We start from the raw sequence: 15,080 nt of genomic DNA, 5'->3' as shown, positions 1-15,080 counted from the left end.
CCCCCCCCCCCAAAAAAAAAAAAAAAAAAAAAAAAAAAAATTATTAAGCCACTATAATCTTGAAACATGTTACAAGGTTTCTCATTGTGAGGTTTCAATGAGATAATATGAGTGAAAGGCTCATTACATGGCATGGCAGGCATCAATTGTTGGATCTGAATCTAGATCTTATGAATTCGAATCTAAAATTTACATAATCAGACTGAATGCACACTGTTCTTTAAAGTATTTCAGAAAAGTTCTTGGCCACCTGCTTTTGCTGTCTTCCCAAACTGGCATTTTCTACTGCTGCCCCACCCAATGAACAACTGTCACCTTACTAACACCTTGTAAGGTTCTAAAATCTGCACATAAGTTAAATGCAGATATGATAACTGTACTGATTACTATATGAAATACAGAAGTGTAATTTAATAATAATTGATGCCATGGTAGAATAAAATAATTCAGCTGTAAAAAATACACACAATTAATTTTCATTATTTTTCATTATTTAATCAATTTCATTATAGTTATGGTCTATAAACTCACAGCAAACACTGAATTAGTGAATACTGAACCATTGCTCTTGGGGGAATATATATATATATGTGTGTGTGTATGCAAGGGGTCTTCAAAAAGGTCATGAAAGAGTCATATTATCTTGTAATTCTATTTTTCCACAAACTTTTTGAAGTACCTTCCTATATCTCAATCTCACATAGATTATACTCTTAATTCCTAAAAACAACTCATCCTGGTAGATTCTATTTCCATTATTTTACAAAAGAGAAAATGAAGTGACTTGCACAAGGCCACCCCACAGTTGAAATTCAAACCCCAGCCAGAGCTTCTTGCGCTGTACTGTACTGCCTTTTCTACTGTCTCTATCCTCTAGCCATCTCTGCATGAGAGCTAGAACAAGAAAGCAGGCTGGGAACATACACATGGGACAACTCAAACTTTTCCTGCTCTGTGCATGTCCACGAATGACTGCCAAAGCTCCACGAGTATTGATTTGGGGGTTACAAGTAAACTTAAGTGAGCAAGCAAATTTGTAAATATGAAATTTGAGAATAATGACTGTCTGCTATATCTATTTATAATTCAGCTCATTTACTATTTAGATAATGACTATCAAAAGGAGCTGACAAAAGTGATTTGACTTAAATGGGAGTGGAGAAAGCATCCTGTGTATCTTACCTTGTCTTTGAGCTTGGAAAGGTTTCCCACCTCTGTTACGGTGCTTTACTCCTCTATCAGCCACAAAGCCAGAGGATAAAGTCACATTGGTGGGTTGGTTTCTCATTTTCTTAGCATGTTTTCTTTCTTTTGCATTAGACATTTCTGGAAAGGAAGTAATAAATTTAATACAGGGAGAGAGACCATCCATTCAAAAATAAAAATAAATTTAATAAATAAATATTCATAAGACTCAAAATAATTCTTCAACATACTAAATCTTCATTTATTGTAGGTGGATTGATGATATCAAAATGTTATCATGATATTGACCTATGGCAGGGGTTCATAACTGGGGAGATATCTAGGAGGACTATCAAATGGTATTAACACCAAAAACCCAATTCAACAGAAAAAAAATAAGTCTATTGATGGAAGAGACCCTAGTAGTATATTCCAGTTTGCATTGACAAATAATTACATCATATATAAATGTTGACACTGCATAAAGTCTGCTGGAAGAATGAAAAGTTAGGTGAGATAAAATCACTATGTGGGGTAAAAAAAGTAAATTAGTTAAAGCATTTTATCGTAGGTGAAATAAGAGCCACCTGAATCAATGAGATATCGAACACCCTATTCCAAATGGATAACCTCTATAAAAACTGAACATAAATTACTGATGTTTTCATTTCATTTCTGAAATGAGGCCAGCTATATCTTTAATTTATAACAGCAACAGATAAAGATTTCAATTTGAAGAAAGAAGGATAAAGGACAAAAACCTAGCAGAGCCTGATTGATTTACTCAGTAGTTCCCAACTGTCAAACTCAACCACCCTTTTTTTATTAAATCAGTTTTTCATTTTGAAATAAAATTCATTAATAACATAACCAACTAGCTACATAACTTTTATCAACACATAACCTACCATATATGCCCAAATTGTAACACAAAAGAGAAAAAGGTTTTAATTTTAATAAATACAGAAATACTGTATGTAACTATTTCACCACAACTGTACTAGATGACATTATAAAGTAGAAAGAGATTTTGGACCCAGGGGATAACCACATCAATACAAGCACCAGCACAGGCACTGGCACAATCCATAAAGCTGGAGAAGGGTCCTGGAAGCCCTCCCTCACCATGCAACAGTCATTAACTCTTTCATTGCTGACTATAAGAAAGTCTGAAGGATCGTGGATGGAGATAATAGGAGGTAGGGAAGCTCAAAGCAGGAGACATTTACCAAGCTGTTCTCAAAGCATTTTAATACTAGTTTTTACTTCTACGTATACGTACAATTACCAGGAACACAACAGCTACAAAGGCAAAGCAATACAGGTGTGTCGTACTAGTGCCTCAAAGAGTAGGTAACAATAATACCACTGGTGGGATAATTTTCCAAGTGTGGGGAACACTCCTTGGTAAAGTACAAAAAAAAAGTACAAACTTGCTTCAGTTTGTTGCATTCCTGGGAAACTCAGTGTACAGTAAATTAAAACTGTGTAACCAAAACTTTTATGTAAAACAGAGGCAGGTGCTGGACTACTGTGGGACTTTCCTAACATCTCTAGCCCCTGCCCAATAAATGCCAACAGTGTTATCCCAACCGCTATGCCAACCAGAACACCTGCACAAACTGCCAAAATGCCATATCAGCCTTTGTACCACTCCTGCTGAGAACCACTGAATTAACTACCACCCATTCACTTGCTTCCTCTTCCAATGCAAGACCTCATCAAAATTAAGGGTTGCGTGTGTGGTGTAGTGTTAAGAGCCTTCTCTCTGGAGTTAGAAGGCCTGGATTCAAATACATTCCTTACCACTTTTTAGTTATATAATCTTAGGAGAATTACTTTCTCTCTATGAGCCTCAGGCTCCTCCTCTACAGATGGGAATGATCACAAAGTTGTGGTAAGAATGAAATAAACCTTATATACACATAAGGTTTTGGCTTTACGAAACACCACACGTACATAACTTGGGGGCTTAAGACAAACTAAATGCTAAGTTTATGGTAGCTACTATTCTTAATAAATGAAATAATGGATTTATATCATTTCACTGTCTTACTCCACTTTACTTTCACCTAAGTGAAAGACAACCATATCTACACCCAAAAACATTTTTCAAATTAAACAATGTGTAGCAGGTAGATGGAGTTCTGCAGAACTGGTTGGCTAGTGAAGCACTTGATTGAGATCAGTCTGCATTAAGAATCATTCAAAATATTTTATGAAACCATTTAGTCTACCTACTGTTACCTGCTTGAATCAGAACTTAGCCAGCAAGACAGAGCACTAACCTGGGATCCCAGGTTCTGCTCAGGATTAGAATGAGTCAAGAGCAGGCTGGCGTTAGATTAGGTAACCTTGGGATGCCACATCTCTGAGTTTTGGTTCCGGACTAAAAAATGAGCACACTGAACAAGCAGTGGTCCTCAAACAGTTCTAACAGCAGAAGAGGATGAATACAGAATACAACCTTGTGAAACCTGAGGATTTTGCTTAAAATAGCTTCCAGAAGGAATCTTATCTCTTAACATTAATTCAAGTCAATATTACATCTATTCCTAACATTGATAGTTTGTGTTTTTCATATTCATTCATTTTAGTTTATTTATTTTATCTTACTAAAGAAAAACTTTAATGAGCACTAAATATGTGCCAGGTTTTGTAAAAATGTTTTCCCAAAATCTTCAAGTAAAATGGACATGTTATGTCTTTTCATAAAGCTTAGTATCCAGACATAGCCCTTGGTGTAGTGGACTCATTTTAGAACCTGTAAATTAACCAGATGATCTCAGTTTCCTTCCAGATCTAAAAAGTTGATGATTCAGGGCCGAGCCCGTGGCGCACTCGGGAGAGTGCGGCGCTGGGAGCGCAGTAGTGCTCCCGCTGCGGTTCGGATCCTGTATAGGGATGACCGGTGCGCTCACAGCGCTCACTGGCTGAGCGCGGTACGGCCGGTCTCAAAAAGGACAAATAAATAAATAAAAAATAAAAAGTTGATGATTCAAACTTGATATAAAATGTGCCTTAAGAATAACGATATCTTTTTTCACGAGAAATATTTTACACAAGTTGAATTATTTGTAATGCTCCCATATCTCCTTATTTCAAGAATCATACGGTGAATTATTTTGTAAATAAAAAGCATCTCCTAATTCTCCAATTTAACCAAATATAACAAGCATTTGGGTACCTAAGTCTCAGGCTGTGTGTAATACCAAAGTAGTGTAAGGATGTGGTCTCTTTTCCTTAAAGAATTCAGTTGTCTTAAAAATTAATTGAGAACTGTATGTGTCAGGCACTATTCTACATGCCTTATTCACTTAATTCTCACAAGTCTGTGAGGGAGGTACTAGTATTATCCTCATTTTATAAATAAACTGAAGCACAGACCGGTTATATAATCAGCCCATGGCCACTAAGCTTGTGATTGTGCTGGGACTCAAACCAGGCTGTCTGGCTCGACTCACTAATCTTAAAACACAAAACAATTCGAGAATAAGACCACATATAATAAATACTAAGTTGTGTATTATTGCACAATAGGAAGCCGGATAAGGAAAAAATGTGAATCAGCAGGAAAAGTCAACGAGAAAACAGGATTTCAGTTAGCTGGAATTTGCATAGATAGGGAAGAAAGAGTATTCAGGAATTTACTGTGTGAATGCAGGAGTGATGACTCTGGAGGACTAGAGTGGGCAGAGAGAGTAGAGAGGATGAAACTGAATAGGCAAAGGGAGGCCGGACTGTAAGGACCTTTATTCCAAGCTGAAGCCTTTAATCCAGTGAAAAAGATCTTTAGGTTCTTGAGCCAGAACAGGAAAGCCAGAACCTTAGCAGTATGTAGGCCAAGATGACAGGGAAGAAAGGGGATTTTCCTAAATTACGTTTTGAAAGCAGGGAAGAACAGGGATCTTATGTGCCTTTTTTAACTTTTGCATCGCCAGCATCTAACAGAGTGCCCTGTACAAAGTAAGGGCTCAATATACATTTGTTGAATGTGTGCATGTACGCATGAATGAAGAACTGAAGCGTGCCTATAATATATACGAGTATTAACAACATAAAAAAAATACTTAGCCAAGTACCATCTCTTCTGATACAACGTGACTTGTCCCGAGACCAGCTCTGGGACCACTAGCTAGACCAAGATCACTATCCTTCTTTTTGCAATTAGATCCCAGTCCCTACAGCTCTGATCAGATCGAAGGAGACCTTGTAAAGCCCGAGGGACGTGGGGGAAGCGGGAAGGTGGACAACGCCCAGATCCTAGCGTGGTCCCCTGAATGACCCGTCTTATTTCTTTAGGGTGGCAGAAGAGAGGGTGCAAGCCCATTCCCAGGACGGCCTCCGCCCGGGGCGCAATGCAGGGGAAATGACAGACGTAAGGGGCTCGAGCGCAGGAGCCGAAGGAAGTGAGGCACCGGGTAGTGGGGCCCCCGGCGCAGGCAGCAAGGAAAGGAGATCAACAGGGGCTGAAGAAGAGAAGATGCGGAGGGGAGTCGGCCAGGGAGTGGGCGTCGGGTAGGGGGCGGCCATACACCCTCCCCCCAAACTCGTGGACCCCGGCAGGCACCAGCCACTCAAGACCTACCGGCCAGACGCTCTGAGGACTCCCCGGGTCAGAATGACAAGCCCCTGCGACAGTCCCCTCCGAGGCGACGCGCGCGGCCAGCAAGCTGCAGGACGCATGCGCCAGCGCGGCCGCTTCCTCCACGAGGCCTGGGGTCGCGCCGAGACTACAATTCCCAGAATGCCGAGCGAAGCCGACCCCCGCGGCGCCTTAGGGCAGCGGCGCTGCTGAGGTTGGTCAGTTGCGTGAGAAGCGAGAGGGGCTGCAAGAGAGAAGGCTCTGCCATGTCGTCCTTGGTCAGAAGAGTGATAAGCACAGCGAAAGCCCCAGGGGCCATTGGTCCCTACAGGTAATGTGGCCTGTGCGAACCCTGACGGATCCCAGACTTGGGGGTAGGAGGTTCGGGGCTGGGGCCACCCCGGTCAGAGCCGAAGCTGGCCTCCGGGATCATCCAGACCAACCCCCTTGAACCCGCGAGTAAACTGAGCCCAGAAAGGGAGCAAGGAACGCACCCGGGACCCACAGCGAATTGAGAACCCCAGTGGGATCGGGAGCCTGCGCTCGGGGGACATTGCCCCCGCCTGAGACGGTCTCGCTCCGGAGCCAAGTCAGCCAGAACGCTTTCTCTGGTTAGAAGTGGTCTGACCCTGATTTTTGTTTGGGGTGTTTTGGGTTTTTTGGTAACAGCTTTATTGAAATATAATTCACGTACCACAGCATTCACCCCTTTAACATGTACAGTTCAGCGCTTTTTCCATACTTACAAAGTTGTGCAGCCGTCACCACTTTTTAATCTCAGAACATTTTCATCACCCCAAGGAGTTTACAGCCCAAAATACTCTGAGAGAAAGGGTAATAACAGGACTAGCCACAATACGAGGCAGGATCCGTACACGGTGTAAGAAAGGCTCAACCAGAGGACCCTTGGGATCCAGGGGAAAGAAAGGCTTAGTTACCTGCTCAGGGAAAGTATGGGTGCATGTGTGTGTAATAGCTTTTAGTGTAGTTTTATTTATAGTAACAATATTGGAAGCAATGGTGACTGGTTAAATAAAGTATATCCATATAGTGAAATACATAATTGTTAAAAAAAAAATAAGGAAGCATTCTACATATAGTTATGGAAAGACTTTCATGACACCCTGTTGAGGGAAAAAAGCAAAGTGTATAAGAGTGTTTAAAATACCATATTTTGTGTAAAAAGGGAGAATATATATTAGTTTTTGTTCGTGTATGTATGAGGAAACTTTGGAAGAATACATAAAGAGGAACAATGATTCTGGGCTGGGAACGGAGCAAGTGGGGGACAAAGCTGGAAGGGAAACTTTACACTGATTCTTCTTATATTTTCTGGATTTTTGAACCATGTGAATGTTCTTGTATTCAAAAAAATTAAATTGTAAGCCTGGTAACAAGATTCAGAAAGTCTAAGAATACTTCTGTGAAAGTACCTGGCTTTCACCCTGGCCCACAAATAGATAACTATTGAGTTTGTCAATCTGTAATCTGTTCTCAGGTTGAATAGTACCCTGGCTAACACCGTTTCTACTCACTCTCCTGTCCTTGACCTATTTAGAGATACTCTATGTACTTTGTACAAGAAAGAAAGCAGGATTGTAATATTCCTGGTTGACTCGGAGGTGGGGTTAAACTGTCTTTATGAAGTTACAGGCAAAAATAAGAGAATCATCATGTGAATGTGCCAGTAGGGCAAGAAAAAAGCTGTCAACCAGCTTCACGGTGTGCAGACTTTCCAGGACATTGTGTCTCTTGTGCATTGTATATCCAAAGGATACAAAACACTAGGTTACTAGAGATGGTGCTTATTTTCAGTATTTTATGTTGAAGATAAAAATCACACTCCAACAAACATTATATCCTGATAAAGTTAACTGGACATGTTTTAAGAACAATTTGGAAACAAGAGTTTTTGTACATGACGTTTGTAGTGAGTTTCCTTTTTGAAAATTCTTGGCCCTCTCTGGGGAGAATTCAAATGTGTTGAACTTTCAGTCCCAGGCATTGGGATGAATGGGGTGTTGTCACTAATTAGCTAGTCAGCTCAGCACACTTCAGGAGTACTTCAGGACTGAACCTTGAGGGATTTCAACACCACATTGCTTTGCATTGCTTACCATTTTGCTAGCACACCATCCAAATAGTCATAAATTTTTGAAGTGATTGCCCATACGGCACAGATTATGATTTGAGAATTATTATTCAAATGCTTTTGAAAGTGTGATTATCTTTTGACCTGGAAGTAGAACAATATACTTTTAAATTTTCTGAAACCTAACAACTTGTCTATTAGGATTCTACACGTGCTCAGAAAGTGTCAACTATCCAATTTTTTGTGAACAAACCTCTTTAAATCTATGAGATAACTCCCATAGCTCAGATAGTCTCAGAGTTTCAGCACTTACTTTTAGTATTGTGAAAATAAATGAGTTTCTTTTTACTATCACAAAATTTTCTATAAATGATAATGCATATGGGCTTAAACTATGTTTCACATATGGGGAGAGTTGAAAGTACTTTGCAAAGGGCCTTAGGGCAGACAGCTTAATTGTACACAGGACAGTTAATAGAAACAGTGTTAGCCATGGTACTATTTAACCTAAAAACAGATTACAGATTAACAAACTCAAGAGTTATCTGTTTGTGGGCCAGGGTGAAAGCTAGGTACTTGAGAAGAATTCCTAAACTCTCTGAATCTTGTTACCAAGTTTACCAGTATACCTTCTTCAGCTCTCCAAAGCCCACACTATAAGCCAACAGGTCCTGCCAAAAAGATATTTATTGACAGTCAAAATCGTTTACGCTGCTAAGTGGTTAGTGAGCAAAACAGCCAACAGAAGTTACATTGTGCCTACTATTCATGGATGCACAACTCTATACATTTATCAAAACTCATGGAATCCTACACTTAAAATAGGTGATTTTAATAAGTAACTTACATCTCAATAAAGCTGTAAAACAACAACAAAAATGCAATGCCAAGAGCACTCTAAAAAAATAAGTAATCATTCTCAGACAAGATTAGTCACAGCTTGTTGAAGGGTCAATTAAGGGTGCACTTTTGAGGTTACACTTCAAAGTGCAAGGAATCACTTGTGCCCTGCACAGCTTCAGAGACACAGTAAGGCACTACGCCTGCCCCTAAGGAGTTTACAGTCTAAGATACTCTGAGAGATAGGATAATAACAGGACTAGCCACAGTATGAGGCAAGATCCTGTACATGGCATAAGAAAGGCTCAACCAGAGGACCCCTAGGATCCAGGGGAAAGAAAGGCTTAGTTACCTGCTCAGGGAAAGTATGGGTGCATGTGTGTGTAATGGCTTTTAGTGTAGTTTTATTTATAACAACAATATTGGAAGCAATGGTGACCTTTCAACAAGCAGTGACTAAGCTTGCCTGAGAATGATTACTTATTTTTTTAGAGTGATCTTGGCATTGCATTTTTTTGTTTGTTCATTTAACAGCTTTATTGAGGTGTAAGTGGTTATTTATAAAAATCATCTATTTTAAGTGTAGAGTTCCATGAGTTTGGTAAATGTATAGAGTTATGCATCTAGGACTACAATCAAATTTTATAATGTTTTCATCACCCCCCCAAAATTCCCTCCTACTTATTTGTGGTCAGTCCCCACCCCTAGCCCTAGACAACAACTAATCTACTTTCTGCTGCTATTATTTTGTCTTTTCTAGAATTTCAAATAAATAAAATCAAACAATATGTAGTCTTTTGCTGGATCTATCAGTGAGGTTTTTTGTTTTTGTTTTTGCTTTTTTGCTATCATGAATAATGCTGTTCTGAACATTCACGTAAACTCTTTGAATATACGTTTTCATTTCTCTTAGCTAGTTGCCTAGGAAAGAAATTGCTGGGTTGTATGTTAAGTGTATGTTTAAATTTTTTTTTTTTGTCTTTTGTCTTTTTCCGTGTCCGGCAACAGATCGCAACCCTCAGTGTTGCCCCCGTACCGGACCGGGGACCGGCAACGGGATCGCAACCCTCGGTGTCGCTCCCACGCCTTGCTCAGCCAGTGAGCGGGAACCGGTCTGTATGTGGGATCCGAACCCCCGGGCGGGAGCGCCACCGCGCTTCCCAAGCAGTGCACTATCCAGTGCGCCACCGGGCCAGCCCTGTTTAAATTTTTAAGAAACTGCCAAACTGTTTTCTGAAGTGGCTGTACTATTTTGCATTTCTGCCAACAATGATGAGGGTTCCACTCGCCCCACATCCTCACCAGTGCTTGTTATTAGTGCTGTCTTATTGTGTGTAGTGGTATCTTACTGTGGTTTTGCTTTGCATTTCTCTAATGAGTAATAATGTTGAGCATCTTTCTTGTGCTTCTTAACTCTTTGTATATTTTCTTTTCTGAAGTATTTGTTCAAATCATTTTCCTGTTTTTTATTGGGTTGTTTGTCTTCATATTATTGAGTTCTAAAAGTTCTTCATATATTCTGGATACAAGTCATTTATTAGATATGTGTTTTGCAAATATTTTTCTCCTAATCCGCTTCTTGCCTTTTTCTTTTCTTAAAGATATCTTCGATAAACAAAAAAAAAAAATAAAAGTTTTTAATTTTATTTCATTTTTTATTTTTATTTTTCTGGGCGGCTGGCTGGCACAGGGATCCAAACCCTTAACCTTGGTGTTACAACACCACACTCTAGCCAACTGAGCTAAAAAGCCAGCCTAAGTTTTTAATTTTAATGAAGTCAAATTTATCCAATTTTTATTATTTTACAGTTTTTACTTTTTGTGTCTATCAAGAACTCTTAGCATTGAACTTTATGTTTTATATTTATATTTTACATATACACTGGTTTTCTGTTCATTGCAGTCAAGCTGTGTTAGTCGGTGGGACCGTTTACATTTCAGGACAGCTAGGCATGGACCCTTCTAGTGGACAGCTTGTGCCAGGAGGGGTAGTGGAAGAAACTAAACAAGTAAGTCATTTTCCACATTCGAAATTTCCTTTTCTACTTCTTTTTAGTATTGAAGAGTATTAAGAATCCATTTGCCTGATTTGTTTTATAGAGATTAACAGATAAATGCCTTTTAAGCTACTTACTGCTTGATTTAAGACAGTATTTGATTTAGGAGAGTTGGAAATTTGATGAACAGTTTAACAATCAAAAAAGAGATTCAACTTCCTTGTCACTAAGGTGACTTTAAACCTGAATTTATTGAAATGAGATAACATTTTGCCATTTCCACATGGATTGGGAAATTTTCATGGTCACTGATCAGCATACCTCCCCCATCCAGAAAAAAGCCACCTCCACAGAAGTAAAAAGTCAACATTTGTTAGTAACAGAGAAGTATCAGAGATTATACACAGTATGTTTTTAAAAATAAGAATGGGGAAATACAATTCTAATCCTAAATAGAATTAAACGGTAATTTAATGCATTCATGAGTCATTTAGAATACTCAAAGATAGAAAACAACTTCAGTGTCCATAAGGAACTAGTTGAATAAATAATGCTAGATTCATACGACTAAATATATGTGGAAAGATCTTCAAGATAAATTGTTACATGATAAAATAAAACCAAGATGCAGACAGCATTCACGATATGCTGTGTGTGTGTGTTTGTATGTTTAAGGATATGTACATTTATGCCAGTGTAAGCGTTGACTATCTCTAGAAGGATATACAAGAAACTAGAAACTTCCCTCTGAAGAGGGAAACTGGGGAGAGGGAGAATAAAGGTGGGAGACATCTTTTCACTGTAAATGCTTTTTTACAGTTTTCTAATTTTTTTTTTTTGCCATATCCAGTATTATCTATTTAGAAGATTATTTTTTAAAAACATGAAAATATAATCAAGTATTATACTGTGACCAGTAAAGTGAAGAGGAAGAATGAATTGAAAGAAATAAGTTAAGGAGAAGGTAAAAAACTAATGTTTTTCCAGAGGCCCGAGTGTCAAACATATACAAGAATACCTCACAAAGTTCGTGGAAAAATAGAATTAAAAGATAATATGAATGTTTCTACTGACTTTTTGAAAACCCCTCATATATAACTTACTAATACTGTTTTTTGAAAAAAAGGAAAAAGAACCCTTTAAAATAAAATATTGCTTTACATGAAAATGTTTTAATGCTTACTAACTCATACTTTTCTTTGCAGTGATATGGAATGAGGAACTCCAGAAATGATTTCTGTCTCAGCTTAATGGACATTGACTAAAAACTTGACACATTTTAGCATTAGCAAGGGACTTCAGTCCCATTTTTTTGCTCACAAAACGATATAGCCTCTTTTCACTGTACTTCAGAAAGATTCATTCCATTAAAGGAATTCTTTTGTATAGAGATATCCTAAAAAGAGTAGGGAGAATTTTTCTGCAACAAAAGCTATTTAAGGAAGTACCAGTAAAAGATAATTAAATGCATTTACTTAAAGCTTTAATATAACATCAGTCCCTCAGGCCTTTCTTGGCTTGGTTCACAGGCTCTTACAAACATGGGGGAAATTCTGAAAGCTGCAGGCTGTGACTTCACTAATGGTGAGCAACTCGATATTACTTCACATTTCTGTTTGATATTTCTTTGGTCTTTTTGAAAAACACGGTATCTTGTAATATGTCCTGCCATATCTTCGTTGCTTTCTAAAGTTGTTTTTTCTGGGAAACAACACTGTTTTACTTTACTTCTTCAGTCCCGTTGTAATCAAGACAGTCACAGAATCATATATACTATTTTTTTTTAAGGAATGTTTTGGACCAGACTAAATAGCTAAACCTAATGACAATGTATATATCTTCTAGTGGTAAAAGCAACTGTTTTGCTGGCTGACATAAATGACTTTGGTGCTGTCAATGAAATCTACAAACAGTGTAAGTAAATTGTCTTTATTCCTATTTTCCATTTTAAAGAGAAATGATCTGTTAACATAAATGGGTGTACCTAATGCTTATATTATTTACCTTTCTTTTTTTTTTTTTTGTGACTGACTGGTACAGGGATTGAGCCCTGCACCCTGTTGCTTATATCTAAGAACTGACTAATCTATGAAGCACTTACCAGATTATGCAGTTTTGAATAACAATACAATGTCTGAAAACTAAAATGAAATTCTTTTAAATTCAGATTTCAAGAATAATTTTCCTGCTAGAGCTGCTTACCAGGTTGCTGCTTTGCCTAAAGTAAGTGCACTTTTAAAATGACTAATGTCGGGCCGGCCCGGTGGCGCACTGGAGAGTGCGCCGCTTGGGAGTGCAGCGGCGCTCCCGCCGAGGGTTCAGATCCCATGTGGAGACCGGTTCCTGCTCACTGGCTGAGCGCGGTGCAGGCGCAACACCGAGGGTTGCGATCCCGTTGCCAGTCCCCAGTACGGGGCACGACACCGAGGGTTGCGATCCCGTTACCGGTCAGTAAAAAAAGACAAAAAGGAAAAAAAAAACAAAAAATGACTAATGTATACAATTTTAAATTTCTACATTGTTTTCTGAATATAATAAACTAAATACTGTGAAAGAAAACTTAAAAAGAAAAGAAATAGTCCCTGCCTCCCAGGAACTTAAAGTCTAAAAGGAAACACCCCATATTACATACAAGAAAAAAAAATTAAGAAACCTCATAAGGCAACACATGAGCATAAACATAACAGAATCAGAGTACTTAAATTGTGAGAAAAAGCAAAACAACAGCTGTCTTGTAATGTTAGTTAGGGGACTATTAATTTGAGCCAGGTTTGTTTGTAAGATCTGCAGTAAAAATTAGACTTGGATATTGTGTAATAAAAAATCTAGACCTTCCACTAGAAAAATAATCTTCAAACCAGTGCACATATATCTCACCATTCTGATTTTGGTATTCTGATCTAACTAGAAGCTGTGCCTCTTAACAGCATGATATTCCTGCTTATCAAAAAGCAGCTCTTGTTGACTTCCACTTGTAATTTTCCACTAAAGAAAATTTATCTCCTAAGAGAGGCATTTTGTATTGCTTTAATTAGTTGTTACTTGGAATGATCATCTTCATCAGACTTACTAAGGTATTGGGTGTAGTAGAAAGAACTCGGAAGTTGGAATTACATGACAAAGGTTTGAACCTCTACTATCTAGCTTTGTGACTTGGGACAAGTTAATTAACCTTCCTCAGCTTTAGTGTATAATTCTGCGAATTGTGAGGAGAACATCTAATAGGGCTGCTGTGAGAATCATATGAGCTAATATGTATGAACATGCCTACCATGATAACCTGGCCTATTGTGGATTCTTAGTGAATATTTCCTTTGAAAAGTTCAATGTTAAAAATTCTGTATTGCTTAGAGGTGAGATAGAGGGTGGTGGGGAGGGATGAACTGGTAAAGGGCCATGAAAAACGATTACATTGTACAATGTGGAATATAATAATTATCCTGATTTGAGCCTCACATATCGCACACAGTATTGATATTCAACTCTGTACTCCACAGATATGTACAATCAACGATGTTATAATAAAAAAAATTAAATTTAAAAAAGATAAATGAAAAAAGAATTCTGCATTGCTGTTAGCTGCATATGTCTTTAAGTAGGTATTATGGAGCCCTCAGTATATATAAAATGATCAAAACATTGTTTCATGATTTTCCTCACAGGGAGGCCGTGTTGAGATTGAAGCAGTAGCTGTCCAAGGACCTCTCACAACAGCAGGACTATAAGTGGGCCCCGTGTTATTTAGTCTGAAATTTTCATTATGTTTTAAATTAACATCTTAATTTTAACAATTGATGAAAGTGTAAGTTTGACTGAAATATATGGAGTTATTATGGAAATACCACATAATAGGGAGAGTTGAACATGACTTGAAGATTAGGTAGTGAATCCAATTACTGGTGTTATAAATTACACATAGGTACACCCATATTACTGAACATAGAAGAGACACTCATTACATAGTTACTCAAATAAATAAAAGTAAAGGGAAATAACATGTAGGCAAGATGAGTTATTGTTCCTGAGATAATCAAGAGCACACCTAATACAATTAAATTCTATTAATTTAATGATGTGAAATATTTAGTTCTTATGTCAGATGTGATTATGACACATATTGAGTACAATTAAAGTATTTAAATTTGAATGGTAGAGGTAAAGAAGAAGAAAGTGGACCAACATTTTATATAGATAATATTTTTCTAATGGAAATAAAAGATGTGCAGACTTCCCTTGGTGTGATTGTGTTCACTTATTTTTTAACACTTTAATTTATACATTAAAACATATCACTTAATAAAAGGAAAGGGTAGGGAGGACCATAAAGTGAAATCTCCGACTATTTCAGTTCTCAAAGTTCACTTCTTTTTTTTTTTTTTTT

The 15,080-nt window shown here is 38.0% G+C and overlaps 2 protein-coding genes across 2 annotated transcripts in view; one reads left to right on the top strand and one right to left on the bottom strand.

The window, feature by feature from the left end:
* The window catches only part of LOC103593027 (ribonucleases P/MRP protein subunit POP1), a 41,699-nt gene extending 35,828 nt beyond the window's left edge, over positions 1 to 5,871 (bottom strand). Inside the window, exons 1-2 of the mRNA XM_008575937.1 lie at positions 5,774 to 5,871; positions 1,183 to 1,326 (exon numbers count right to left, since the gene is read on the bottom strand). Coding sequence (XP_008574159.1) covers positions 1,183 to 1,324 — 142 coding nt within the window. The 5' untranslated portion in view covers positions 1,325 to 1,326; positions 5,774 to 5,871. The remainder of the gene's footprint in view (positions 1 to 1,182; positions 1,327 to 5,773) is intronic.
* A 105-nt stretch (positions 5,872 to 5,976) lies between these two features.
* LOC103593026 (ribonuclease UK114) lies at positions 5,977 to 14,901 on the top strand. The gene is made up of 6 exons (XM_008575935.1): positions 5,977 to 6,101; positions 10,606 to 10,711; positions 12,229 to 12,283; positions 12,545 to 12,613; positions 12,867 to 12,922; positions 14,362 to 14,901. Exons 1-6 carry the CDS (start codon positions 6,037 to 6,039, stop codon positions 14,422 to 14,424), a joined length of 414 nt encoding a protein of 137 aa, XP_008574157.1. The 5' UTR covers positions 5,977 to 6,036; the 3' UTR covers positions 14,425 to 14,901.
* Positions 14,902 to 15,080: the final 179 nt, after the last annotated feature.

Source organism: Galeopterus variegatus, unplaced genomic scaffold (assembly GCF_000696425.1).
Source record: "Galeopterus variegatus unplaced genomic scaffold, G_variegatus-3.0.2 Scaffold1260, whole genome shotgun sequence".
In the NCBI taxonomy this organism is placed as follows: domain Eukaryota; kingdom Metazoa; phylum Chordata; class Mammalia; order Dermoptera; family Cynocephalidae; genus Galeopterus; species Galeopterus variegatus.
This window is presented reverse-complemented; position numbering and strand designations above follow the sequence as displayed.